The 27,905-nt window shown below is 44.1% G+C and overlaps 1 protein-coding gene across 4 annotated transcripts in view; it reads right to left on the minus strand.

Annotated features, from left to right (window-relative positions):
• Positions 1 to 27,905, minus strand: part of SH3YL1 (SH3 and SYLF domain containing 1) — a 126,151-nt gene that overhangs the window by 90,023 nt on the left and 8,223 nt on the right. For 3 of the 4 annotated variants that reach the window (XM_056564068.1, XM_056564065.1, XM_056564064.1), the window contains exons 2-4: positions 5,143 to 5,253; positions 2,792 to 2,905; positions 398 to 462 (exon numbers count right to left, since the gene is read on the minus strand). In XM_056564068.1, the coding sequence (XP_056420043.1) occupies positions 398 to 462; positions 2,792 to 2,905; positions 5,143 to 5,253 (290 nt within the window). Of the gene's footprint in view, positions 1 to 397; positions 463 to 2,791; positions 2,906 to 5,142; positions 5,254 to 19,503; positions 19,561 to 27,905 lie in introns of all 4 variants that reach the window. The other variant, XM_056564066.1, reaches the window with a different exon arrangement.

A 27,905-nucleotide genomic window follows, 5' to 3' on the forward strand; every position in this document is an offset into this window, starting at 1 on the left:
TACTCCACAGGCCAGCGTTCAGAAAATGTAGTTCCGAACACTGTGTTCACGCTGCAAGGGTCATCCATGCCCCCTCGTGACGTTACACCACGCCCCCTCAATGCAAGTCTATGGGAAGGGGCGTGACTGCTGTAACGCCCCCTCCCATAGACTTGCATTGAGTGGGTGTGGTATGAGGTCACGTGGGGGTGTGAGACGACCCCCGCAGCACGCACAAACCGTTCAGAACTAAAATGTTCCAAATGATGGCCAGTGGAGTACCCCTTTAAAGATACAAAAGGTTACTACTAGCCAATAAAACAAAGATCACTTATGAAGGTAACAGAAAAATAATGACAGATAAAAAGAAAATGAATGTATTAGATGTTAAAAACAAACATACAAAAAACATACTTACTTCAATTCCGATTTCAAATCCACCACCGAGTCCGGCTATACCAATGGCAGATGGAGCCGACCATCCTGAGCAAGAAACATTGTATAAGAAGCTTATAAAAGATGTAGTTCTTTATTTAAAGGAGTACTCCGGTGAAAACCTTTTTTCTTTTAAATCAACTAGTGGCAGAAAGTTAAACATATTTGTAAATTACTTCTATTAAAAAATCTTAATCCTTCCTGTACTAATTAGCTGCTGAATACTACAGAGGAAATTCTTTTCTTTTTGGAATGCTCTCTGATGACATCACGACCACAGTTCTCTCTGCTGACGTTATTATAATAATAATAACGCTTTATTTATTGTTGTCCTTAGTGGGATTTGAACCCAAGTCCCCAGCAATGCAAGGCAGCAGTACTAACCACTGAGCCACCATGCTGCCCTTAGCATACATCTGCTATGCATGGTTGCTAAAATGGACAGAGATGTCAGCAGAGAGCACTGTGCTCGTGATGTCATCAGTGTTCCAAAAAGAAAGGAATTTCCTCTGTAGCATTCAGCAGCTAATAAGTACTGGAAGGATTAAGATTTTTTAATAGAAGTAATTTACAAATATGTTTAACTTTCTGCCACCAGTTGATTTAAAAGAAAAAAATGGTTTTCACCGGAGTACCCCTTTAACTTAGCAATATTATTCAAGTTCTGAAACTTTCCAATAAACTCCATATTTAAGATATACGCTGCTCTGACCCAGTCCTGCGATCAGCCCCCTTGGGTCACAATATATCATCGGAAATCACAGCAGAGGCTCAGGTTTCCAGGCTGATATTACTTAATCACACAGATACAATGTAACCAGACAATGATCTGAATAAAATCCAATTAATGCTTCCATTTAATGACAGAAAACTGAAGAGAAGAAGATGATAACTGATCTTAAATTCAATAAAATTAACTCCCATTGTTTTTTTCTTTGTAAATATGTGCATTCCGTACAAAATTGCAATTCGAGGGCAACGTGCAGTGTAACTTTCCTCTGTTATTCTTCCTGCAAAAGTTTATCTGACAAACTGCACCTAGGAAAATGATAATTGCCCCGTAAATCAACACACAGTTGCCCATCATTGCCCCATGTATTAGAATATAGTTTCCCACCATTGGCGCTATGGATTAGACTATAGTTGCCTGTCATTGACCCCATGGATTAGAATATACTTGCCTGTCATTGACCCTATGGATTGGAATACAGTTGCCCATCATTGACCCCATGGATTAGAATAGAATTGCCCATCATTGACCCCATGGATTAGAATATAATTGCCCATCATTGTCCCCATGGATTAGAATGTAGCTGCCTGTCATTGCCCCCCTGGAGTAGAATACAGTTACACATCATTGACCCATGTATTAGAATATAGTTGCCTGTCATTGACCCCATGGATTAGAATATAATTGCCCATCATTGACCCCATGGATTAGAATATAATTGCCCATCATTGACCCCATGGATTAGAATATAATTGCCCAACACTGACCACATGGATTAGAATACAGTTGCCCATCATTGATCCAATGGATTAAAATATAATTGCCCAACATTGACCCTAGGGATTAGAATATATTTGCCTATCATTGCTCCTAGGGATTAGAATGTAATTGCCCATCATTGACCCTAGGGATTAGAATAGGTCTACCTGTCATTGTACCCCTGAGTCAAGATACAGTTGCCCATGATTAACCCATGTATTAAAATATAGTTGTCCATCATTGACCTATGGTATTACAATATAGTTGCCCATCATAGCCCCATGTATTAGAATATAGTTGCCCATCATTGACCCTATGGATTAGAATATACTTGCCAATGATTTACCCATCATTACAATATAGCTACCTGTCATTGTACCTCTGGGACAGGATACAGTTGCCCATCATTACCCCATGTATTAAAATATAGTTGTCCATCATTGACCTATGGTATTACAATTTAGTTGCCCATCATTGGCCCTATGTATCAAAATATAATTGTCCATCATTGGCCCTATGTATTAGAATATAGTTGCCCATCATTGACCCTATGAATCAGAACATAATTGCCTGCCATCGCCACCCTGGGTCACTATACAGCTGCCCATTACAGCCCCTCGGGATCAGTATACAGGTTCTATTTAAAGGGTTATTCCACTCCCCAGCGTCCGGAACATTGAGTTCCAAATGCTGGGTACGGGCTTCCGTGTTAACACTGCCCCCTTGTCACGCCCTGCCCCGCCCCCTCATTGAGGGGGCGGGGTGTGACGTGACGGAAGCCCCCAGCCAGAATTTGGGACGCAATGTTCCGGATGCTGGGGAGCGGCATAACCCTTTAAGGCAACATTTAGGAAAAGCTAAAATCGAGCAGCTTTCAGAAATACTTACTTCCATCTGGAAGGCGAGCCAACACTATACCACTTCCTCCTCGAGCCGTCACCAAAAAGCCTGCTTTTATAACCGATAAAACAGCAAGGCCTTGTGCTTTGGCAATAACATGAGCTACAAAAGAATCACAAGAACAAATGGTGATGAAAAAAAGGGTCTGTCCAAGTAACAAATAACAATGACATATATAGGACATATATGGATAAGAAGGAGGTCAGGATAGTGGATCCCAGAGAACATTGATAGGTGAGGCATTGTTTTCTGGGACCACCAAGGTACCTCTCATAAAATAGCTGTAAAAATATTTCACCTTGTAATATATCAACTGCTATTTGTATTCTGTTTCAGTCCTGAGTGTATTTTCTACTAGTGTAAAAATTCTGTGGCTATCTTGAGGATTCTGACTACAAACCGTGTCCTCTGTAGTCAGGTTCTAATAGTATATATGGTCCCCAGAACATACTGTTCTCAATAGTGCAGTGTTTCCCAACCAGGGTGCTTCCAGCTGTTGCAAAACTACTACTCCCATCATGCCTAGACAGCCAAGGGCTCTCTGGGCATACTGGGAGTTGCAGTTTTCAACACAGATTGTAAAACTAATTAGTGCACACAACACCAAAAGGAAAATGATCAAATCAACTTTATTGAGAAAATGATAAAGACATAAAATCAACAAATGAAATGGAAAAAAAAGTAAAAGAGGCACCAGAATACAACAGACAGGTAGGTAAAAAGGCTGGAAGTACTGAAAAAAATGAGCTGAATCAATAATGAATGGACTATGGTTTAAAGGGATATTCCAGGAATTTTTTTTTTTTGACTATGCTACAGGGGCTGTAAAGTTAGTGTAGTTCATAATATAGTGTCTGTACCTGTGTGTGACGGTTTTCTCATTTTAACAGCATACAAAATGACTGTTGTCTCAGATTTTTCCCAGGTTGCAATGCGGCCGAGATCTGACATCACTAGTCAGCTGATGACAGGGAGCCTGTCTGCTTCAATGGGTGGAGCGATCGCTTGGTGGGAGAGAGATCAATCTGCAACTAATGCAACAACTGAAGGCACCCTGATTGAAAACCACAGGTCTTTTGAATGGATGCAGCTCATTTATGTTTCAATGGGTGGGGTGTCTAATGTGTGGGAGGGAGGAAAATGGAATTGTGGGATTTGTAGTAAAAAAAAAAAAAAAAAAAAAAGTCAAACAGTAAATACCAGTTCACAAAAAGCTAGCCACAGTGTTATGGTAATCTCACAACATAGCCATTTAGCCCCAAGACAAGCGCAGGTCCTTCCTAAGCATGTCCATTACTGTATGCTAGGTATGTACTAAAATCACCTTATGGTGGATAACTCCTTTAAGGATTATTACCAAAAAAGAGGCATACACCATAATACAACACAAATCCTATGTGTAAAATATCAACATGCCGGGAACTAAGTAGTGTACAGGGTGGCAGACCTTACCTACCGAACTCAAATGACCGTTTCGCTATATAAATGCTTCCTCAGGGGGCGTTCACGCCCCCTGAGGAAGCATTTCTATAGCGAAACGGTGATTGGGGTTCGGTTATGGTGTATGCCTCTTTTTTGGTAACAATCCTTAAACCATAGTCCATTTATTATTGATTTATCTGATTTTTCCAGTACTTTCAGCCCTTTTACCTACCTGCCTGTTGTATTCTGGTGCCTCTTTTAAATTTTTTTTCATTACGTTTGTTGATTTTATGTCTTTGTCATTTTTTCAATAAAGTTGATTTTATCAATTTCCTTTTGGTGTCATGTGCACTAATTAGTTTTCCAGTGGGTGTTGTCAGTTTTCAGTGCACACTTACTTACTTTTTCAGTAAGGTTATGTTTATCGGTGTTCAGAGTTGCAGTTTTGCAACGCTGAGGGCTGTCTAGTCTACATGAGAGCGCCCCCATCAGACCCTCAAATGTCCAGCGGATAGCTACAGAATGATAATGTGATTACTTCATAAAGCAAGCTAATGTAATCCAGTTTAAAGATCCCCTTAATAGGATCATGGTCTGGTTTTTATTTTCATTATTATCCAAACAAAGCACCATTCATGAGCTATGTGAATGGGGATGGTGGGTTACAATACCATGGAAGGAAGTTGGAATGAGTAGAGTTTTTGAGGGAAAAAAAAAAAAACGTAGACCTCAATGTCTTACCATCCAACCCCTCGGACATCACGTATACTCCCCCATAGTGAGAGAATACTCTCACCAAGGTTGGGAGATAAGATTTATTGCACACAAATCTCTGAAAACTAATAGTACAATAGTGCACCAGAGTTATGTACATACGCAATATAGTGTCAGTGCTAAAAGTCAGTTACAGTTCATACCTGGAATGATCTTATCTGGTCCAGATCTAGAACTGATTTCGGTGAATTCTCGTAGGATTTTTGCGGCTTTTTTGGCTTCGGACTTCAGGTTGGAAGGGATGGGGTTGTTCACTGTGAAGATAATAGACACCGATTTAGTATATTAGAAGCCGACTACATCATAAAGAAAAACTTAATTAACATTCATTATTTTGCTATGCACTGAAAATATAATGCAACAACTTAAAGCGGACCTGTCATGGTGCAATAAAAAAACTAAAAAAATAAAAAAACAATATGTTACTCAGTATCTAATCCTGATCATGTACATATCATTTTTATGTGTCTTGGACCTATATATCCCTAACAAATAGCATTTATATATTGCTCACTTGCTTTTTGTTCTTTCTTAGGCTGCATTCACACCACGTTTTTTTACATACGGGTGCCGGATCCGGCTGGGGGCGGGGCAAACCAAGCGCTCCCGTACCCCAGCCGAATCAGCCGGTGACTCCATTTACTTTAATGAGCCGACCAGAGTCAAACGGTGACTCCGGTCGGCTCAGTTTTGACCCGTATCCGGTTTTGGACCGGACCTAAAGCCGTAGTATACTACGGTTTTAGGTCCGGTCAGGAAATCACATACGGGTCAAAACTGAGCCGACCGGAGTCACCGTTTGACTCCAATCGGCTCATTAATGTAAATGGAGTCACGGGCTGATCCGGCTTGGGTACGGGAGTGCCCGGTTTTCCCCTCCCCCAGCCGGATCCGGCACCTGTATGTAAAAAACGTGGTGTGAATGCAGCCTTAAGGAGGGGGCGAGTCCATCTCTCTCCCTCACTGTGATGACTCATCTGCTCTGAGTCTGGGAGAAGCCTGGCAGTGTGCAAATCACTGCACAGTAGTTTTTATATCTGTTCCATAGATTTTCTATCTGTTCCTAGTAAAGCTGGATGCTAATCAACATAGCTGCCTGGCACTTTGTATGTCATTCAGCTTTCACAGACTCCTGAATGATCAGCTTCTTTGTCATTCAGGAGTCAGAGAAAGCTTTGGCTGTTCAAACATGTTGCGAGTTGTAGTTTTGCATTGCAACAGCTGGAGCTGCAGTTTTTATAAAGCACTGTGTTAGAGCAGTGTTGCCTTTAGCTGTTGCAAAACTACAACTCCCAGCATGCCCACATATTCTTTGTCTGTAGTTTTGCAAGAGCTGGAGGCACACAGCTGAAGAATACACAGCTCTAACACCGAGTTTTACAAAGGCTGTACCCCCAGCTGTTGAAAAACTACAACTCCCATCATGGGAGTTGTAGTTTAGGAACAGCTGAAGGCTGTAGTGGTGAAACAGTGATCTCCTATACTGGATACCAACACACTTTACGGCTGGTATCCAGTATGCTGCAAAATACAGAGTAGTCTGTCTGCATAAAGATAGATGACCCCTAGTGGCAGCAATTTTTTTTATTTTTTAGTAAAATTGAATTTTTTTTTTTTTATAATAAAAGTATATTTAAAAAGTCATCTTATCAGTGTTACTACAAAATATAAAAAGTTTTTCATAATGACAGTGCCTCTAAGGAGAACTCCAGCAAAAATGAAATTATCCCCTAATCACAGGATAGGGGATAAGTAGCTGATTGTGGTCGGACCCCAGCAATCAGTTACTTATCAACTATCCCGTGGATAGGGGATAAGTAAATTTTTTTTATGGATATCTCCTTTAAGTCTTTTATAGATAACATAGGTCACATGGGACTCAGCAGATAATTCACAATGTCCTTATAGCTGACGGCTTTTATATTGCTTGGATAGTTCATGACAATACTGGATTTACCAGATGTGATAAATCAGCGTTTCCTAACCAGAGTGCCTCCAGCTGTTGCAAAACTAAAACTCCCAGCATGCCCGGACAGCCTTTGGCTGTCCGGGCATGCTGGGAGTTTTAGTTTTGCAACAGCTGGAGGCACCCTGGTTGCGAAACACTGTAATACACATGAGGTTATCAATATGAAAACAACTAGTTATTACTTCATACTTTCCAGAATAGTAAAAAAAAGTTTCTGAAAATACACACTTCTGTTCGCAATTTCTATTCATGTCAGTCTGTTATACATCTGCCTCTACAAAGTCACATGCATCTGGGCTCCCTGCTGCACTGCAAAACCATCACAGTATACTCCCACCTGCTGCCTTGAGTCTGGAGGACAGATATTATGAAATAAAGCATTTATCAAACATTGCCCTGGCTGGAGTCATCTCGCCCAGTCAACTGCTCGGTTTCTGTGCTTTGAGTTAGTGACATCACTACGGGATCTTGCACAGACCAATGTTCTAACCGACATGTTTTGGAGATAACAAGCGCCTTCCTCAGGGATATGTCGCTGTACCCGAGATAGGTGTTACATGTTACCCTGGTGCTGGGACCCTCACCTAATGCTATAACAAGGAACCCTGCTCCCCTTGTAACCCCTAGTCGCATGATGGCAGCCAGGAGGAGTTTGGAAGGAACAGTGGTTAAGAACACTCCATTCAAAGTCTAGGGGGGGAGATTTATCAAAACCTGTGCAGAGGCAGAGTGGTGCAGGCCAATCTCTATTTTCAATTGTCCTTGACCTATTGGGTGCAGCTTAACATTTATGATTCCCCCCCCAATACACACAGAAGAGAGGACATATAGCACACCCTCAGAAACAGCAGCAGCATGGAGGACATTATAACGCAGTTTTGAGCAATGTTAGCTGTGAATCCAGTACTGGAGTGAGTTCTACAAACTCCTTGTCTCTTGGCTCAATACAGACTCCTGCAGTCTCTTGGCTTGTGCCTCTCACCCGCTACCTTCCCTCCTTTCCTTTCTTTCTACATAGACTTTAATGGGCAGCTGTAACCTGACACATCAGTAAGCTAATCCATTTGTAGATGGATTTGGAATGAAAAATGGGTATAGGTTAGATGGGGAGCAGGATAGGCTCTTAAAGGGGAACTCCGGTGGGAAAAAAAGGTTTTCAAATCAACTGGTGCAAGAAAGTTAAACAGATTTGTAAATCCCTTCTATTTAAAAATCTTAACCCTTCTAGTACTTATCAGCTGGGAAATTTGTGAAGGTCTTTTCAGCCTGACAACAGTGCTCTCTGTTAACACCTCTGTCCCTGTCAGGAACTGTCCAGAGCAGGAGAGGTTTTCTATGGGGATATGATTTTAATCTGGACAGTTCCTGACACGGAGAGAGGTGTCAGCAGAGAGCACTGTTGTCAGACAGAAAAGAAATTCACAAATATCTGTTTTATACAGCAGATAATAAGTACTGGAAGGATTAAGATTTTTTAACAGAAGTTATATACAACTCTGTTTAACTTTTAGGCACCAGTTAATTTGAAAACATTTGTTTTCTACTTGTTTCCACTGGAGTTCTCCTTTAAGGCTTAAGTGGAAAAGATTACTTACCGGGTAATCTGTTTTTCATTAGCTCATGACAGCACCCCCCGGAGAGGACCTACCACCTCAGGACAGGAAACCAGGGAACATAAAAAGGGATATGCCTCTCCACACCTCAGTTCAAAGTAAAGTACTCCAAAGGAACCAATAATAAGAGAAATTTATTTTCATAGTATCCAATCAGGGCGGGACTACCACTTGAAGGACTTTACGGCCAAAGGAAAGATCAGAAACAGGATTTAATTGCAACCTTTAGTGTTTTAAAAAAAGTGTTTTTTGAGGACCATGTAGATGCCCTACAGATCTGGTCCAAAGAGGCTTCAACCTTCTCTGCCCAGGAAGAAGCCACTGCTCTGGTAGAGTAGGATGGAAAAAAAAAGGAAGGTGGATCCTGATTCTTTGTAGTGTAGGCTAATGTAATTGATGCCCTGATCCATCTACTAATAACGGTTTAGAAGCAGTCTTGCCTTTATTTGGGCCAGAAAATTGGACTAAAAGATTTTCTGTAGAACAAAAGTCCTTAGTAGAGTCCAGATACAACAGGAGGCATCTTCTAACGTCAAGGTTATGGAACTTGACTTCACCTTCATGTCTCGGCTCATCGCAAAAAGAGGGAAGAATAATCTCCTGAGATTTATGAAACTCTGAGACCACTATCGGCAGAAAAGATGGTAATGTTCTCATTACTACTCTGTCATCTAATATCTTGATATAAGGAGGAAAGGCAGAGAGCACTTACAATTCTCCTACCGTCCTAGCCGTTGTTATTGCCAGGAGGAAGCACAACTTGAGGGTATGCAACCTGATGGAGATGGAATCCAGAGGTTCAAATGATGGTCCTGATAAAGCATCTAACACCAGATTCAAGTCCCAAGGGGGAAACAGTAGGTCTTGATAGAGGATTTAATCTTGTAGCCCCAGAAATAAAACATTTAACTAAGATATTATCTGCTAACTAGCAGTTAAAAAAGGAACTAAGTGCTGTAATTTGTACTTTAATCGTACTAGGACTTAGCTTCTTATCCAGACCTAACTGGAGGAAATGAAGGATTTGAGGGATATTAGGATCTCCCAATGGATCGACTGCAGGTCCCACTCCTCTTAAGAAGGCTCTCCCTCCATGCTCTTCGGTATATGGTGGATGTTACGCCTTTCCTACTTGCAAGTAAGGTGTTTATCACTTGGTCAGATAGGCCTCTAGCTTTTAAAATTGACCTCTCAGCATCTAGGCCATTAGATGAAGGTGAGCCAACTGAGGATGATGAACTGGTCCCTGGTACGGTAGATCCTCCCAGTGTGGAAGAACCCATGGTTGTGAGATGGACATTGTCCTTAGCAAGGTAAACCAGGGCCTTCAAGGCCAGAAGGGCGCTATCAATAGCACTAAGGCTCTGTCCTATTATCTTTTTCAAGATCTGAGGGAGAAGGCGAGAAGGTGGGAAAACATACTCTCTTTCTCTTCCCCAGTCCTGGGAGAAGGCTTTACTGCTGCATTTAATCCAGTGGGTCGAGCGAATAGAACCTGTGAATCTTCCTGTTGTTTCTGGAAGCAAAGAGATCTATAGAGAATTTTCCAAACCTTTCCTCTATCATAGCAAATATCTCCTTGTTTGGACACTATTCAGACTGAAGAAGATGAACTCTGCTCAGGAAGTCTGCCACCTTGTTGTCTTCCCCTCTCAGGTGAACCACAGAGAGAGATGCCAACCTGGCTTCTGCTAGGGAAAAAATCTGGAAGGAGAGACTTAACAGGGAGTCTGATCTTATCCCCCTGTTTGTTTAAGTAAGCTACAGCGGTGGTGTTGTCTGAATAGATCAGCACACCCTTCTCTTGGATTTGAGGAATAAGCAAAGATAATGCCTGCAAAGATAATAAGCAAAGATAATGCATAGAGCTCTATGTAATTTGATGTAGACTGATGCATCAGAGGAGACCATCTGCCTTGAAGGAGATGCTGGCCGCAGGAGGAACCCCAACCCCAGGGACTGGCATCTGTAGATATCCTCACTACCGACGAGGGAGACAAAGGTACCCCTTGAGATAGGTTGTTGGGGTTCATCCACCATATCAAGGAGATCCTTGCTTTTGACGAAAGGGAATATTTTTGGTTAAGTGATGAAGGATTGCCATCCCACTTTTGAAGGATATGTCTGCAACATCCTGGATCTGTACTGAGTCCATTTCACTGCTACAATACAAGAAGTCATCAGACCTAGTACTGACATTGCTTCCCTGAAGGTGCATAGATGAGACCGGAGAAGAACTTCTACTATGTCCTTGATGAGGATCTGTTTGGCTAGAAGCAGGAGAGAAAGCTGAGACACTGAATCCAGAAGGATGCCTAAGAAAATGCACTGCCTGGAAGGGGTTAAGTTTGACTTTTTTAGATTCAGATTCCAACCTAGATCTTTCAGAATGGAGCAAACTATTTGAATGTTCAAATGAAGGGTTTCTGAGGAGTCTGATACAATCAGTAAATCGTCCAGATATGGAACTAACAGAATATTCTAGGTTCTTATTAAAGCTGACACCTCCTCCATCACTTTGGTGAATACCCTCGGGGCCTGAGAGACCCCAAAGGGAAGGGCTTGGTACTGTAAATGGACCCAAGCTCCCTCCATAAAAACTGCCACTCTTTTGATGAGAGTTGTGGATGGGAATATGGTAGTAGGCATCTTAAATCTACAGAGGCCATTATGCGATTTGTAAATAGAGGAATTGTGGATTTTAGAGGCTCCATCCTGAATTTTTTGAATGACAGAAAGTTGTTTAACTTTTTCAGATTTATTATAACTCTGAAAGAACCGTTTTTATTTTTATATATTTTTTTTTCTAAGAAGAGAGGGGAATAGAATCCCCTCCCCTTCTCCTCCCCCAGGGGGACTGGAACCAGGACTTTTTTGAGCAAAAGAGATTTTATTTCTGTTATCATGGCCTCTTGTTTCAGGGAATCTTTCACTTTCCCAGTGGGAAAGAATCTGTCCAGAGGAAAAAAACGGAACTCCAGAAGGAGACCCAATCTTAGGGTATAAAGAACACAGGGGCTGGAAGAAATTCTCTCCCAGGCCCCCAAAAATCTGGACAGACAACCCCCCCCCAGCCCCCCCCCCCCCCCCCCCCCCCACACACACACACACACACACACACACACTGGGAGAAAGTCATCACTGTTTGGGATCTCTGGAACTAGACTCTGTTGGGATTGAAGAATAGTGATGTCGCGAACATAACATTTTCAGGTCGCGAACGGCAAACGCGAACTTCCGAAAATGTTCGCGAACTGGGCGAACCGCCATTGACTTCAATGGGCAGGCAAATTTTAAAACCCACAGGGACTCTTTCTGGCCACAATAGTGATTTAAAAGTTGTTTCAAGGACTGTGGCGTGCTGGAGTGGGATCCATGGCAAAACTCCCATGGAAAATTACATAGTTGATGCAGAGTCTGGTTTTAATCCATAAAGGGCATAAATCACCTATTATTCCTAAATAACGTGCTTTAGCCCCCTTTAGGCAGCACATAGTTAGATCCCCCCTTTAGGCAGCACATAGTTAGATCCCCCTATAGGCATCACACAGATTTCCCCATATTAGGAAGCACAGTTAGAGCCCCCTTTGGGCAGCACATAGGTAGAGCCTCCCTTTGGGCAGCACAGAGCCCCCTTTAGGCAGCACATAGTTAGATCCCCCTTTAGCCATCACATAGTTAGATCCCCCCTATAGGCAGTACATAGATTCCCCCATGTTAGGCAGCATATAGTTAGAGCCCCCCTTTGGGCAGCACATAGAGCCCCCCTTTGGGCATCACATAGTTAGATCCCCCCCTTTAGACAGCACATAGATTTCCCCATATTAGGCAGCACATAGTTAGAGCCCCCCTTTAGGCAACTCATAGTGGGATTTGAACCCAAGGCCCCATCGCTGCAAGGCAGCAGTGCTAACCTCTGAGCCACCATGCTAGCCTTAGCATGTTACATCTAAATGCACGGTTGCTAAAATGGACACAGATGTCAGCAGAGAGTACCAGAAAAATTAGGCATGTACACATGGCTCAAAAAGTTGGTATTGTTGCAACTGCTGCTGTAGCAGCGGCCAGAAAAATTGCAGCAGCAGAAAAAGTGCAGCACCAGAGGTCAGAAAAATTAGGCATGTAGACATGGCTGAAAAATAAGAACAAGCGCATATCCAAGAGTCCAGAAGACTCTATAATGCAGGACGGAGAAACACACAAATAAATTATTTTCTAAATAAAAATTTTCAGCAAATAAAGAAACAGTTCTTCCCAATCTGTATTTTACTTTTGAAAATGTAAGTTAAAAAAATCACACGCAACAAGCGTTCCTTTGTGTAATGGTTAGTACTCTGGAAAATTCAAGTTTAAATTATCATAAAGTCCAGAAGACTCTATAATGCAGGACGGTGAAAAACACAAAGAAATCCTTTTCAAAATAAAAGGGTCCCTCAACAGGCAAGACAGCATGAAAGACCCAATTTGCTCAAGGTTGAATGCCGAGCTACTCATGTCCCGTTCCTCGTCCTCAGTGATGTCAGGGAAGGTATCATCTTCTTCCCCCCCCAGCCACGTACAACACCACGGGAACCAGATAGGTGACAATGAGCACCCTGGGATGCCTGTTGTGGTTGGTCTTCCTCCTCCTCTTCAAAGCCACATTCCTCCTCTGACTCCTCATCCTCACAATCCTCCTCCAGCGTTGCCGCAGGTCCAGCAAGCGATGCTGATAAGGCTGTTTCTGGTGGTGATGGTGTCCACAACTCTTCCTCTTCACGCTCATCTACTGCCTGATCCAGCACTCTTCGCAGGGCACGCTCCAGGAAGAAAACAAACGGTATGATGTTGCTGATGGTGCCTTCGGTGCGTCTGACCAGGTTTGTCACCTCCTCAAAAGGAAGCATGAGCCTACAGGCATTGCGCATGAGCCTCCAGTAACGTGGCAAAAAAATTCCCAGCTCCACAGATGATGTCCTAGCACCCCGGTCATACAAATATTCGTTAACAGCTTTTTCTTGTTGGAGCAGGCGGTCGAACATTAGGAGTGTTGAATTCCAACGTGTTGGGCTGTCGCAAATCAAGCGCCTCACTGGCATGATGGACAGAGATGTCAGCAGAGAGTACCAGAAAAATTAGGCATGTACACATGGCTGAAAAATTTGGTATTGTTGCAGCCGCTGCTGTAGCAACAGACAGAAAAATTTATGTTTGTTTCCCAGCCAGAAAGTGCCCTAAAACATTGCGGCTTGAACCATAGTTGATGGCGGATAAGTCATGCAAGTCATCCTTGGTCGCCACCTTACCCAGACGGAACGTGATTGGTCGGATTCTTCAAAAAAGATTTGCCGCCGATGCCTCTTGGAATCCTCCAAAGACGAAATACACGTCTCATCCCTGATTGGTCGCCGCCTGGACCTGACCAGCAGCAATTGGCTGAAAGATTTGAAAGACATCCTGCCGCCACCAGCGGCAAAGACTTGCAACCTGAACTCATACGTCCCCTCTCTGATTGGCTCACTCGACATCCCGAACAGCCAATCAGAGTTAAGCCTACCATCCCCATGCCCATGTTTGGATGACATCCCCTCACCGACTTTCTCCTATGACAGCGTAACTGTACACAGCCATGTTCGTGATTGGTCGCCCCCATACCATCCAGCAGTGAGAGACCAATCAGCTTCAAGAGGCCAGTCTTCATTCAAAATTCTGTTGCACAACCGAGTACTGGTTGGGGATTGCCTTTTGTGCAAAGAAATTTTGGCCGGGTACCTTCCACTGCGGTGTCTCAATAGCTAAAAAAAAAAATTTTTTTGCCATTTCTTTTATTTTTTTAAATAATTTTTTTTTTAAAGCTGGCGGGCTATGAGTTCAGACAAGCCAGCTGTCAGACGCCGGGCTAGGGGGTGACCTTGTGACATTGGCATCTTACGCTCAAACATGTCCTTGACAGACGTAGACGTAGAGTAGATGCTGTAGGCCTGACACACATGCTTGCAGACAACTAACTGCTATTCAATCTATTACAGTCAAAATTGTATTTTTTTTAATTTACACAACTGTCACACCACATATGATTTGCACTAGTGTGATAATGAGCCCAGCAGGCCCAAAAACTCCCGAGTGTGAAGTGAACTGACTGATTTTATTTCACAGCCAAAAAAGGTTTTTTTTTTTGTTCACATTTACACTATGGTCGGTCACCCCAAAGATGATTTGCACTAGTGTGACAATGAGCCCTAAGGGCCAAAAGACTCCCAAGTTTTTTTGTTTTTTTTTGCACAAGTGTCACACCAAATGTGATTTGCACTAGGGTGACACCATTTGCCCTGCAGGCAAAAAAACTGGCAACTGTGACGTGAACTGACAGCGACTGGTTTTATTTAACAGCCAAAAAAGTATTATTTTTTTATTTGCACAACTATCACACCAAATATGATTTGCACTAGTGTGACAATGAGCAAAAAAGCTTGCCAGCGGAGTTCCCCTTTTAAGCAGTGGTCCCCAACCAGGGTGCCTCCAGCTGTTGCAAAACACACAGACTGATATCTTTCAGCCCTTTGAATACTGTAGTAGTTAGTTACTTGAAGGAACTTAAGTTTTATACTGGAGTACCCCTTTTAACCAGCGGTTCCCTCCCAACCAGGGTGCCTCCAGCTGTTGCAAGACACACGGACTGATATTTGAGCCCTAAAAAGGGCTTTTTTGGGTGCTGTCCTTAAAGCAGATGTTACACTAGTGCTTTAGGAGTAAACTGGACCCTGAATACACCACCTAGCAGCAATCTAGCTATTGCTTTCCCTATACAGCAGGGGCAGCTTCTCTGACCCTCCACTTCCTAAGCCTGCAGTATGCTGAATGAGGGTAAAATGGCATCCGTGCAAGAGGTAGGAGGGTCTGGAAGGGAGGGACTGCTGCTGATTGGCTGTAATGTGTCTGCTGACTCTAACATTGCGGTAAACTTTGACCCTGTGAGTCAAAGTATAGGGGGTGGATCGAACTTCACATATGTTCGCCCGGCGAGGCAAACATGCTAAATTCGCCGGGAACTGTTCGCCGCCGAACAATTCGCTACATCTCTATTGAAGAAGAAATCTCTACCTTTACTAGGGACTTTAAATTCCCTATTGTCCTGAAACTTCTGATTAGGCTTTCTGGATTGTTTTTTGCTACGAAAGGAATCAGGGGCACAACTCTGAGTGGGAAATCCTTTCTTCCTATCAGAAGCCTTCTCAAGTACTTTGTCTGACCAAAAAGGGAACAAAAAGGTGATCTCCAATGCAAGGGACTGAACATAGTTTTCCTTTTGAGCTCACATCACCCTTCCGCTGCCTAAGCCTCCTAGAAGAATGAGATAAAGTGTCTGCTCTGGCACCCAATCTTACAGAATCTACCGAGGAGTCTGCCAAAAAATCTACCACTTTGGAGATTATGGGTAAGGATTAGGGACCGACTGATATAGTTTTTCTAGGGCCGATACCGATAATCGGAGGAGGTTAGGGCCGATAGCCAATAACTTATACCGATATTCCGGTGTAAGTTATCGGCTATTTATCCCCCCGCGACACCGCTGCAGATCATTGATTTAAAGCGGGCGCTTTAAATCAATGCACTGCAGTGGCTTTTGCGGTGCCATAGACCGCCGCCGCCACCCGCTACTCTCCCCCTGCCTGTCCGGGGGTCCTGAGTCCTATCACCGCCACCCCCGCACCGCTGCCGCACCCCCCCACCGCCCCGGCTCCATTGCCTCCCCCATCCCCGGTTTTCTAATTACCTGGGCCCGAGGTCCACTCTACATCTGGCTCCAGTGGGGTCCTCCTGAGCTGTTACTGTGCGCACTGACGGTGACGTCATGTCGCGCACGTCACGTCACTCGTCATTGCGCACAGCGTAACGCAGGACGCAGCAGGTATCAGAAGTAGCGTGGGCCCCGGGAACAAGTAATAATAAAACCGGGGATGGGGGAGGCAACGGGGCCGGGGCAGTGCGGTGGGGTGTGCGACGTGGTGCGGCGGGTCGGGGGGCGGTCACGGTGCGGCGGGTCGGGGGGCAGTCACAGTGCGGGGGGCAGGGCATTATCGGCATATCGGCAAGGTAATTGCCGATACCGATAATGCCCAACATCGTGATTATCGGACGATAATATCGGCCAAGCCGATAATCGGCCGATCCCTAGTAAGGATTCTAAGATCTCTTCTCTAGGGGTCTGGTTAACAAGATGGGATTGTAATTGTGAAACCCAGACTCTTAGGGAGCGAGCAAAACATGTAGCAGCTACATTGGTTCTGATAGAAGCTGTGACCGCCTCCCAGGTTTTTTTGTTATAGAACTCAGCTTTTTTGGCCATTGGATGAGACAGAGTTCCTAGATCCTCAAAAGGCAAGGTGGATGTCTTAGTCATTTTAGCCACTGGGGCATCAATTAACAGGGCACTATCCCATGACTTAGTGACTTACCCCTCAAAAGGGTACTTCTTTTAAGGAGTTTAGGAAAAAAAAGGTTTCTTCTCAGGATTTTCCCATTCCTTAACAATTATTTGCTTTATACTTTTATGCAAATTAAATGTACGGGACTTCTTGGGGCCTAAGCCTTCATATAGGTCGTCTTAGACCATGACTGCCTCTCTGCTCTCCTCAAGATTAACCGTTAGGTGGTATGCTTTAAAGGGGTATTCCGGCCAAAAACATTTTATCCCCTATCCAAAGCATAGGGGATAAGATGTCTGACCCCCAGCGATCTCCCTGCAGCAAGCGCATTCTATGCAGGAGCTGCGTCTCCAGTTTTGGAAGCCTCCGTATTTTCTGGGACTGGGGACGTGACGTAGCGCCACGCCCCCTCCATTCATGTCTATAGTCCATAGACATGAATGGAGGGGGCGTGGCGTGACGTCATGTCCCCAGTCCCGGCAACCCAGAGGTTTCCGAAACTGGAGATGCAGGGAGATCGGGGGGGGGGGTCCCAGCGGCAGGCAACCAGGAATGGTCTGCTCAGCTGCTGCGGGCTGGTATTACTGCAGGCTGTTGGTACTGCTGCAGGCTGCTGGGGGCTTCGAATTCCCACGCCCCTTTTGAATGGAGCTGGAACCAGAAGGGACACTACGCTGCCAGTCTGACATCACATCCGCCGTAGTTCTGCGCGAGCAACGCGCCGGCTCCAGAGATGGGAGAGCTGGCGGAAACTGCACTACTCCACAGCCCCCACCTCCTTAAGGCCACTGATCTGGGGAAACGAACAGAGATGCAGGGCTATCGGGACCCTACCGGATCTCCCGCAGGACCCACAGGCAGACTCATGGCTGCGCCCCAGAGGACACTTCTGCCGAACAGGGAGCCCCACTACCGGAGGACCTGCAGCCCCTTGGAGAGGTATGTAGGCAGCTCCCAGGTCTCCTACCGGGGGACAGGAAACCTGAACTGAGGTGTGGAGAGGCGTGTCCCATTTTTATGTTCCCAGGTTTCCTGTCCAGTGGTGGGAGGTCCTCTCCAGGGGTGCTGTCATGAGCGATCAGGTAAAAGAGGCATTTGTCTGTAATAGGATATATCACTAAGTTTCTTATATTCACTTGTACTACTGACTCATGCAAAGTTTTTTAAAATAATAGTGACTATTTGTAGGTAGCCATATAACAGGTCATTTGGCTCTCTATTCGGAGCCTCCCACAAACATGAACAGCCAGTTCAGTCAAATAGAGAAAGGAGAGCGAGAGGGGTAGGTCGCTACCAGACTCCTCTAGCAGTAGCTTGTTTTCACGATAGCAACAAAAGGATCAGACAGTTAAAATTAAACTTCCTGATCCTTAGCTCCCCCAATATAATCTGTCAGGGGGATAGGGGACTGAAGAAGCCCCGATACACAAAAGATTAGAAGGAGCTGCCGCCAAAATGGGTAGGTTTGGCCAATTAAATGTGTGTAAAAGGTGTTTTGGGGCCATTAGTAATTTTCAGGGGATATAGGTAAGGCTACCGCATCTGGCATTACCACTTGGGTTCTTTGTACGGGGTATCCTCTAAGGAGTACTCTGCCCTAGACATCTTATCCCCTATCCCAGCGGCGGGACCCCCGCCATCTCCCTGCTGCACCCAGCGTTTGTTTAGAGCGGTGGGTTCAGCGCCGGAGGCTCGTGACGTCACGGTCACGCCCCCTCAATGCAAGTCTATGGGAGGGGGCGTGATGGACATCACGCCCCCTCCCAGAGACTTGCATTGAGGGGGCGTTGCCGTGATGGCACTAGCGGGCATGACAGTGACATCACAAGCCTCCGCCCTGCATGGCCAGTCATCCGGCACGGAGCGAAGTTTGCTCCATGCACCAGATGTCTGGGGTGCCACAGCCGAGATTGCGATCAGACATCTTATCCTTTATCCTTTGGATAGGAGATAAGATGTCTAGGGGCAGAGTACCCTTTTAAATCCAACATTATCCTTGTGGACACTGCCATATACAATAGCGCCAATACCGGAAGACAGAAATCTCTCCTCTTTCGGGAAGCTATCTGCAGAGTATACAACTGCCGCCTGGACCCGCAATACACTTGTGTAAAACACAACCGATGGACTGGTGCTTGACTCAAGAGGCAGAAGACATCCATGAAGGACAGGGAATGCTAACTCAATTTACCACGTCCTAACCAATTTTGGAAATTACTTAAAACAGCAGGTACACTTGAATATCCAATAGAGACTTTAGCTATCGTCCACACCTCGAGGTCCACAACTGGATGTCTCCCGCCATCAGGCGGTTTCCTTTAATAAAGTGCATCTGCTGTGAACAGGATTTAATAAAGTAACCTAAATCTACATAATTGTGCATTAGGTATTCAGCCGAACTCAGGAAAGAGACAGGGTAGAAGGCAACGGATAAGTCATTTCTGTCGAGAGGATTTGCTGAGTTATTAGGTTCCGAATACAATGATTAGGGAGCGCTCTGCTGGGAACAACTCTTACTTCCAAGCTTGGTGGCGGATGAGAAGGTTCGGAGCCTGGGTGAGTCAGCAGACGGGTCTATCAGAGAGAAATTGACTATTTGTTTAATTTGGAGGTTTATAAGGCAAGTGCGTCAACACAATAGATTTGCATAGTGACTAACACATATTACTGGCTCAATCATCGACAAACGGCAATAGAAAACATGAAAACTGTATGTGATAAGCCCGTAGCCATAGCTTCAATTATGGCTAGTTGAGAAAGTTCTTAAAGGGGTACTCCACTGGAAAACAGTATCCTGCACATATTTGATGCGCAGGATTTGATGCTGGGTGCGGTCAATTAGTCTACATTGAAAGCTGCCGCTTCAAATCCTGCACATCAAATATGCGCAGGATACTGTACGCGTGACCCTACCCTTAAAGGGGTTCTCCACTGGAAAACATTTTTTTTTTTTTTTAAATCAACTGGTGCCAAAAAGTTAAAACATATTTGTAAATTACTTCTATTAAAAAATCTTAATCCTTCCAGTACTTATTAGCTGCTATTTTCTCCACAGGAATTTCTTTTCTTTTTGAATTTCCTTTCTGTCAGACCACAGTGCTCTCTACTGAAACCTCTGTCCATTTTAGGAAGTGTCCAAAGTAGGAGCAAATCCCCATAGCAAACCTATCCTGCTCAGGACAGTACCTAAAAATGGACAGAGGTGTCAGCAGAGAGCACTGTGGTGAGACAGAAAAGAAATTCAAAGAGAAAAGAACTTCCTGTGGAGCAAAGAGCAGCTGATAATTTCTGGAAGGGTTACGATTTTTTAATAGGAGTCATTTACAAATATGCTTAACTTTCTGGCACCAGTTAATAAAAAAAAAAATATATATATGTTTTCCAGTGGAGTACCCCTTTAACAAGTAGAACATTTTTGATGTGTACCTTTCAATGAAAAAAACTTTTGACAAGTCCAAGGGACATGTTATAAGTTTTTGTCGTTGGGGTCTGAGTGGGATGAGAACGGGCGGGGAGAGATGGGGGCAGTCACATGACTCAGAGCTGGGGGAGAACGCGCTAAGTGCACACTTCTCCCAGCTCGTACTTGTGATCAGTCAGGTTATGAACACTCAGACCCTGACCTATCAAAACTTTTGATATGTCTGTACTACATTTCAAGTATTTCTTTTTATGACAGCGCCCATTTAATGCATATCTCAGGTACACTTTAAGTTGAGTTTTTAAGATAAGCTCTTGTGTGTATATACTATTTCTGCCCATTATATAACTTTTAGCTGCTATTTTTTCCACCAGTTTTCCCCTTCACAGGCTCCATCTCTAATTTTTAGTTGTTCCTGAGCAAGTAAGTGTAGACTTACTAGATGCTGTTGTAGGACTTCCTACACTAGAGACATGGAAAAGGAGATCCTGCTTCCCTATATCTCTATAGCACACCCTTAGAAACATCAGCAGCATAGAGGACACTATAGAGCAGTACTGAGAAGTATAAACTGTGAATCCAGCCCTGGGAAGATATAAAACACTTATTAAAACTTAAAGGAGTACTGTAGTAGAAAATAACATTCACTATCCGACCGCTGGAACCCAAGACCCCCCCCCCCCCGCGATCTCCTGTACGGGGCCCCGGCAGTCTGCAGGAAGGGGGCGTGTCCATCACAGAGATACATGGAGGGCGCGTGTCAGCCGTAGCATCATGCGGGGACAGAACGCTCCCTTCCTGCAGACTGCCGGGGCCCCGTACAGGAGATCGTGGGGGGGTCCAGCGGTCGGATAGATGATGATGAGTTATTTTCCACTACAGTACTCCTTTAACAGCTTCTCTGTATCTGACTTTGAAGCACTTTACAGTTTTGCAGAGTCAATGGGGGAGATTCATCAAAACCAGTGCAGAGTAAAGGTTGCCCATAGCAACCAATCAGATTGCTTCTTTCATTTTTCAAAGGCTTTGTTAAAAAATGAAAGAAGCAATCTGATTGGTTGCTATGGGCAACTGCACCACTTTTCCTCTACACTGGTTTTGATGAATCTCCCCCAATAAGTTTAGAAAGGGTGTAGAGAAAGGAGCCCAATAGGTGAAGAAACAGCCATATTTCTCTTAGATATATTACAAGATTGGGGAAGTGCAGGGAAGAAACTCTTGCGATAATACAAGGGTTAACTAGGAAAATTTAAAATTACTACGGTGTTAACTTGTGATCTTGTATGGCTCCCTCATGCACGGCCATAACACGTTACGCTCAGTCCTAAAGCAATGAATGGAGACATGCATCTTATAGAGTCCATGACATGTGTCTAGGCTGTGACTGCAATATGATCTTATGATCTCATAAATTGTAAACTATTTATCAGACTAAACTAAAACCAGGTCATGAGGGGGGGGGGGGGTTACATACACTTTAAGTGGAAGTATAAAATAAAGAATCATATTTTAGGTTCTCCACCCCTGCATTAGATTGAAGTCAACTGGACCATTTTCAGCAGTACCAAATGACCATCTGTTGCAGGGCTCAACAAATCCCAGGCGTCAGGTGAATGGAGAATTTCAACCTGGCGCCTAGATTTTTTGTCAGCTCTTTTCATTAATCCCTTCATTTACGTCAAAGGTCGGGTGGGGAAGTATGACCCGTGCGTGGGAGTTAGGCCCACAACATACCCGGCAGTTACCGGCTGCTACCTGCAGCTGACACCTGCCTGAAAAGACGGGCTGTGTATCGTGTGGCAAGCACACCTGGTGGTCCAGTGGTCCGATCACTGCACCCCCGTAACATAATGTCACAGTGCTGACAGGGTACTGTTCTCAGGAAGCCCATGCGCAGGATACTGTATGTGCAAATAGAATTATGATGAAATACTTTCTGGATCCAACAATTTCGTGAAACATCAACTTTATTTGTAATCCACAGCGTTAAAAACTTGCAAAATAGCACTCACGACGCAGCACCTAGCCAGTGATACGCTGCAACATGGACGCGTTTCGAGCGCATGCGCTCGAAACGCGTCCATGTTGCAGTGTATCACTGGCTAGGTAGGTGGTGTGTCGCGAGTGCTATTTTGCACGTTTTTAACGCTGTGGATTACAAATAAAGTTGATGTTTTACGGAATTGCTGGATCCAGAACATATTTCTTCAAAATACTACGTATCAAGCTGGGCCAGGCAGAGGATCCGGGCAAGACCAGTGGGAGGTGAGCTGTAGATTCTGTTTGTACTTTCATTGCACCACGTGTAAATAGACCATTAGGGGGATATTTATCAAAACCTGTCCAGAAGTAAAAGTTGCTGAGTTGCCCATAGCAACCAATCAGATCTCTTCTTTCATTTCCGAAAAGGCCTCTGAAAAACGAAAGAAGCGATCTGATTGGTTGCTATGGGCAACTCAGCAACTTTTCATCTGGACAGGTTTTGATAAATCTCCCCTTAGAGTCTTTTCACATGTACAGGATCTGCTGCATATTTTCTGCAGCTGATTTTCCAACCTATTTATTTTATTGGTTAGCAATATGAGCAGCACAAAAATATGCAGCTAAATATACAGCAAATCCTGTATGTGTGAATGTACCCTAAGAGTCTATTTAAACGTACAGTATTCTGCACATATTTGATGCGCTGGATTTGAAGCTGCAGATCTGATGCTGTGTTCGGTCAATTAGTCTACATTGAAAGCTGCCGCTTCAAATCCTGCACATCAAATATGCGCAGGATACCGTACGCGTGACCCTACCCTTAAAGGGGTACTCCACTGGAAAACATTTCTTTTTTTTTTTTTTTTTTTTTTTTTTTTTTTAAATCAAGTGGTGCCAGAAAGTTAAACAGATTTGTAAATTCCTTCTATTTAAAAATCTTAATCCTTCCAGTACTTCTCAGCTGCTCTATGCTCAAGAGGAAGTTATTTTTTTTTGAATTTCCTTTCTGCCTGACCACGGTGCTCTCTGCCGACACCTCTGTCCATTTTAGGATTCCAGAGTAGAAGCAAATCCCCATAGCAAACCTATCCTGCTCTGGACAGTTCCTGACATGGACAGAGGTGTCAGCAGAGAACACTGTGGTCAGACAGAAAAGAAATTCAAAAAGAAAAGAACTTCCTCTGTAGTATACAGCAGCTGATAAGTACTGGAAGGTTTATGATTTTGAAATAGAAGTAATTTACAAATCTGTTTAAGGGTACGTACCCACCTTGCGTATTTTGCTGCTGCGTATTTTCCTACCCATTGATTTCAATGGGTAATAAAATAGGCAGCAGCAAATACGCAGCAAAATACGCCAGGTGGGAACGTACCCTAACTTTCTGGCACTAGTTGATTTAAAAGAAAATGTTTTCCAGTGGAGTACCCCTTTAAGGCAATCGTAATCTGGGGATCACTGTCAATTCTACCTCCCAAGAAGGTAGATAAAGGTCCTGTAGGCTTCAGATGATGCCAGCCAGATGTGGGTCACAGGAGTTATTGCACATGTTTTATGACTTTAGAAGTATAGAATTTCTCAGCGGAGTCACATGTCAATAGAAGTAAATGGGGAGCGACTGCCTTCACTAATCCGGCGAGAACGTCACGCTATAATGTCAACCAAAAGCACACTACTGTCCTGCTATTTTGAACTACCAAATTTTTTTATTTTATTTGATTTTTTTTAAATAGTGTGTTTTTGTCTTGTTTTTTTTTTCTTAGACTACACGCCCCCCCCCCCCCCCCCCACCCCCCCTCCTCTCTTTTATCATGCGACTCAAGGATTTCTACTGAAGAAATGGGGGCAAAAAGTGCTAATGCTGAACCAACAAGGAATTTTTTGATGCTTTTTTTTTTTTTTTTTTTTTTGGGGGGGGGGGGGGGGGGGGGCGGTGGCTCCAATAGACTTCAATGGAAGAGAAACGCCAAGAAATAAAGTAAACCTACCTTAGGCAAATTGGGACAAAACATCCAAATCCTAAACCCCATAAAATTACAGTTTTAAATTTGATCCATTAAAAACACAATAATACAAAAGTCAGTATTAAGAAAAGGTACAGTTTGTCGCGTTTCGGGGAAGACTAAGGGGTTAGCCTGAAATGAGTCAAGCTGAACATTTTTTTTTTTTTTTTTTAAATCAACTGGTGCCAGAAAGTTAAAACCTATTTATAAATTACTTCTATTTAAAAATCTTAACCCTTACAGTACTTATCAGCTGCTGTATAATATATATACAGCAGCTGATAAGTACTGGAAGGATTAAGATTTTTAAATAGAAGTAATTTACAAATTATGTGCGTTATTACAACTTGGCTCTACTCACTTCTATAAAACTGAGCTGTAATACCACACACAATGTTATTGGATTTAGGAGCCGTGGATGTTTCTTTCCAATTTGCCTATATTGAGTGGCTGCACATGTACTATCTATGCGCTCCGAGCACCGACATAAAGGCAGAGAGCTGACTGAATTTATTATATACTATAACTTAGTGCTGGACGGTATACCTGTTAATACCAAATACTGTTTTTTTTTTCTTATTATATAAATTTTTCATATACCGCAATACCGGTGAGTGCATACCCTGTTGAGGAGGGAGGGTGTAACTGTTCACCCTCAGCCTGCTCCCTTCCTACAACACCGTGGCCCGGCGTCATAGCGGGTAGGGCTCCGCACCAAGCAACGGTCGGGACCCATGGATAATAGACCGTGGCACTGATCGGCGTGCGCTACTAACCCTTTAGACGCGGCGATCAAACTTGATCGTCACGTCTAAAGTAATAGCTAATCAGTGCTGGTTAGCTCAGTGGGCTGTTCGGGACCGCCATGGCGAAATCGTGGCGTCCCGAACAGCTGGAGAACACAAGTGGTGTCCCCTACCTTCCTCCTGTGTGTCCGATCGCCAAATGACTGCTCCGTGACTGAGATCCAGGCAGAAGCAGTCACGCGGCAGAATCATTGATCAATATTATCCTATGGCATAACAATGATCAATGTAAAAGATAGCAAAAAAAAAAAAGTGGAAAAAAAAAAAAGTTAATAAAGATCATTTAACCCTTCCCCTAATAAAAGTCAGAATCACCCGCCACCTTTTCCCATTTTAAATATGAAATAAAATGTAATTAAATTTAAAATTCTCATAAAAAAAAAAAAAAATACCTGTAAATACGGTGAAACCGCCATAATTTAGAAAAATGCTGTGATATACATTTTTGGTCATACCGCACAGCGCTACTATAACTTTCTTTAAAGGGGTACTCCACTGGCCAACGTTCGGAAGTAAATGTTTCGAATGCTGTTTTCACGCTGCCGGGGTCGGCCTTGCCCCTCATGATATCACGGCCACGCCCCCTCAATGCAAGTCTATGGGAGGGGGCGTGACGCTGGCCATTGGAGTACCCCTTCATATTCCTTTGTTATTCCAATAGCAGATGCTGCTGCTTCAATGCTACTGAAGCTGACTCTAAATTTCCTGCAGTGTTCCCCCCCCCCCCCCCCAGGAGAAATTAGGTATTACACCATTTTGTTGAAGCCGAGTACCACTACAGAAGAAATGTAAGGAAAAGCTTGGCCCCAGCAGTGAGACCCCAACAATCTGATTTTAGCGCCCGTGTGACACTTCTTGAAGAGCATTCTTGACATACATGATGGGTTGGTCAGACTAGGTGAACTGGTTTTTCTTCACCTGATGTGCTACCTACGATCCGACCATGTGTGTCAGGTATGAGGCGTGTCTCATACATTATGCTAAGCTACTGATAAATCCACTTATCTCCAATTCTTGAGTGGCTGAAGACACCACCAAGGAGCTCCCAGGAATGCGGACAAAAGGAAAAGGCATTTCAAGACATCTTCAGTCTTCAATGGAGATTTGGTAGACTGGTGTTGAGCAAAACGATAGTACGGCTACGTTCACATGATGGAATTTCCACACTTTCACATAAATTCCGTACAGCAAAGGTTGCTGAACCAAATTGGGGAATATCCCTGGAATTTGCTCAGAATTTTGCTGGAACACAGAATTCCACTGAACATCAAGATTTAATGGGATTCCTCCAGAGAGTTATGCAAAATATAAGACTGATATTCTATTTTTGCGCAATGCAGAAAGCGGAATTACGGCAGTGAAAATTCCACTATGTGAATGTGACAGCGGAATCCCATTAAAGGGGTACTCCGCTGCTCAGCGTTTGGAACAAACTGTTCCGAATGCTGGAGTCGGCTCTGGGAGCTCGTGACATCATAGCCCCGCCCCCTCATGACGTCATGCCCTGCCCCCTCAATGCAAGTCTATGGGAGGGGGGCGTGACACATATGTGGCCTGCTGGAGGTCATTTTGCAGGGCTCTGGCAGTGCTCCTCCTGCTCCTTCTTGCACAAAGGCGGAGTTATCGGTCCTGCTGTTGGGTTGTTGCCCTCCTACGGCCTCCTCCACATCTCCTGATGTACTGGTCTGTCTCCTGGTAGCGCCTCTATGCTCTGGACACTACGCTGACAGACACAGCAAAACTTCTTGCCACAGCTCGTATTGATGTGTCATCCTGGATGAACTGCACTACCTGAGCCACTTGTGTGGGTTGTAGACTCCGTCTCATGCTACCACTAGAGTGAAAGCACCGCCAGCATTCAAAAGTGACCAAATCATCAGCCAGATAGCATAGGAACTGAGAAGTGGTCTGTGTTCACCACCTGCAGAACCACTCCTTTATTGGGGGAGTCTTGCTAACTGCCTATAATTTCCACCTGTTGTCTGTTCCATTTGCACAACAGCATGTGAAATTGATTGTCAATCAGTGTTCTTCCTGAGTGGACAGTGTGATTTCACAGAAGTGTCATTGACTTGGAGTCACATTGTGTTGTCTAAGTGTTCCCTTTATTTTTTTTGAGCAGTGTACATACCTATCTTCTGTGGGCATCTACCTAATAGCAGGGATTCCCTACCTACCCACCTCTAAGTGTCTGTGATTCCTTACCTTTTGGGGGTTTCTACCTAACAGGATGGGGGGGGGGGGGGGGGGGGGATTTCCTACCTAACAGCAGCTTCAGGAAATTGGGCAGACTAGATGGGCCGAATAGTTCTTATCTGCCGACACATTCTATGTTTCTACATATGAGGAGGGTGTGGAGTCGGCTACTACTTGTGAATGTAGACAACGGTAGTGTGATAGGTAGGTAGAGGCTAGTAGTTATGTGCTCCCTGGAGGTGCTCTGCTTATAGAAGTGCAAGACATAGGGTCCTCGAAAAAGCCCCGGATCCATGCCGCCCTCGTACACCTGTTCCTCCTCTCCCCTCCACGCTGCCATCTTACAGATTTTAACATGAAAGAAATAAAGCATTGAAGATTTTAACTAGGGCTGGGCGGTATGACCAAATGTGTGTATCACGGTATTTTTTTAACTTTTGGCGGTTCCACGGTATATAACGATATTTCCTAGCCCCCCCCCCCCCATATTAATTATCACCCCACATCCCCAT

This window comes from Hyla sarda, chromosome 3 (assembly GCF_029499605.1).
Source record: "Hyla sarda isolate aHylSar1 chromosome 3, aHylSar1.hap1, whole genome shotgun sequence".
Lineage (NCBI taxonomy): Eukaryota > Metazoa > Chordata > Amphibia > Anura > Hylidae > Hyla > Hyla sarda.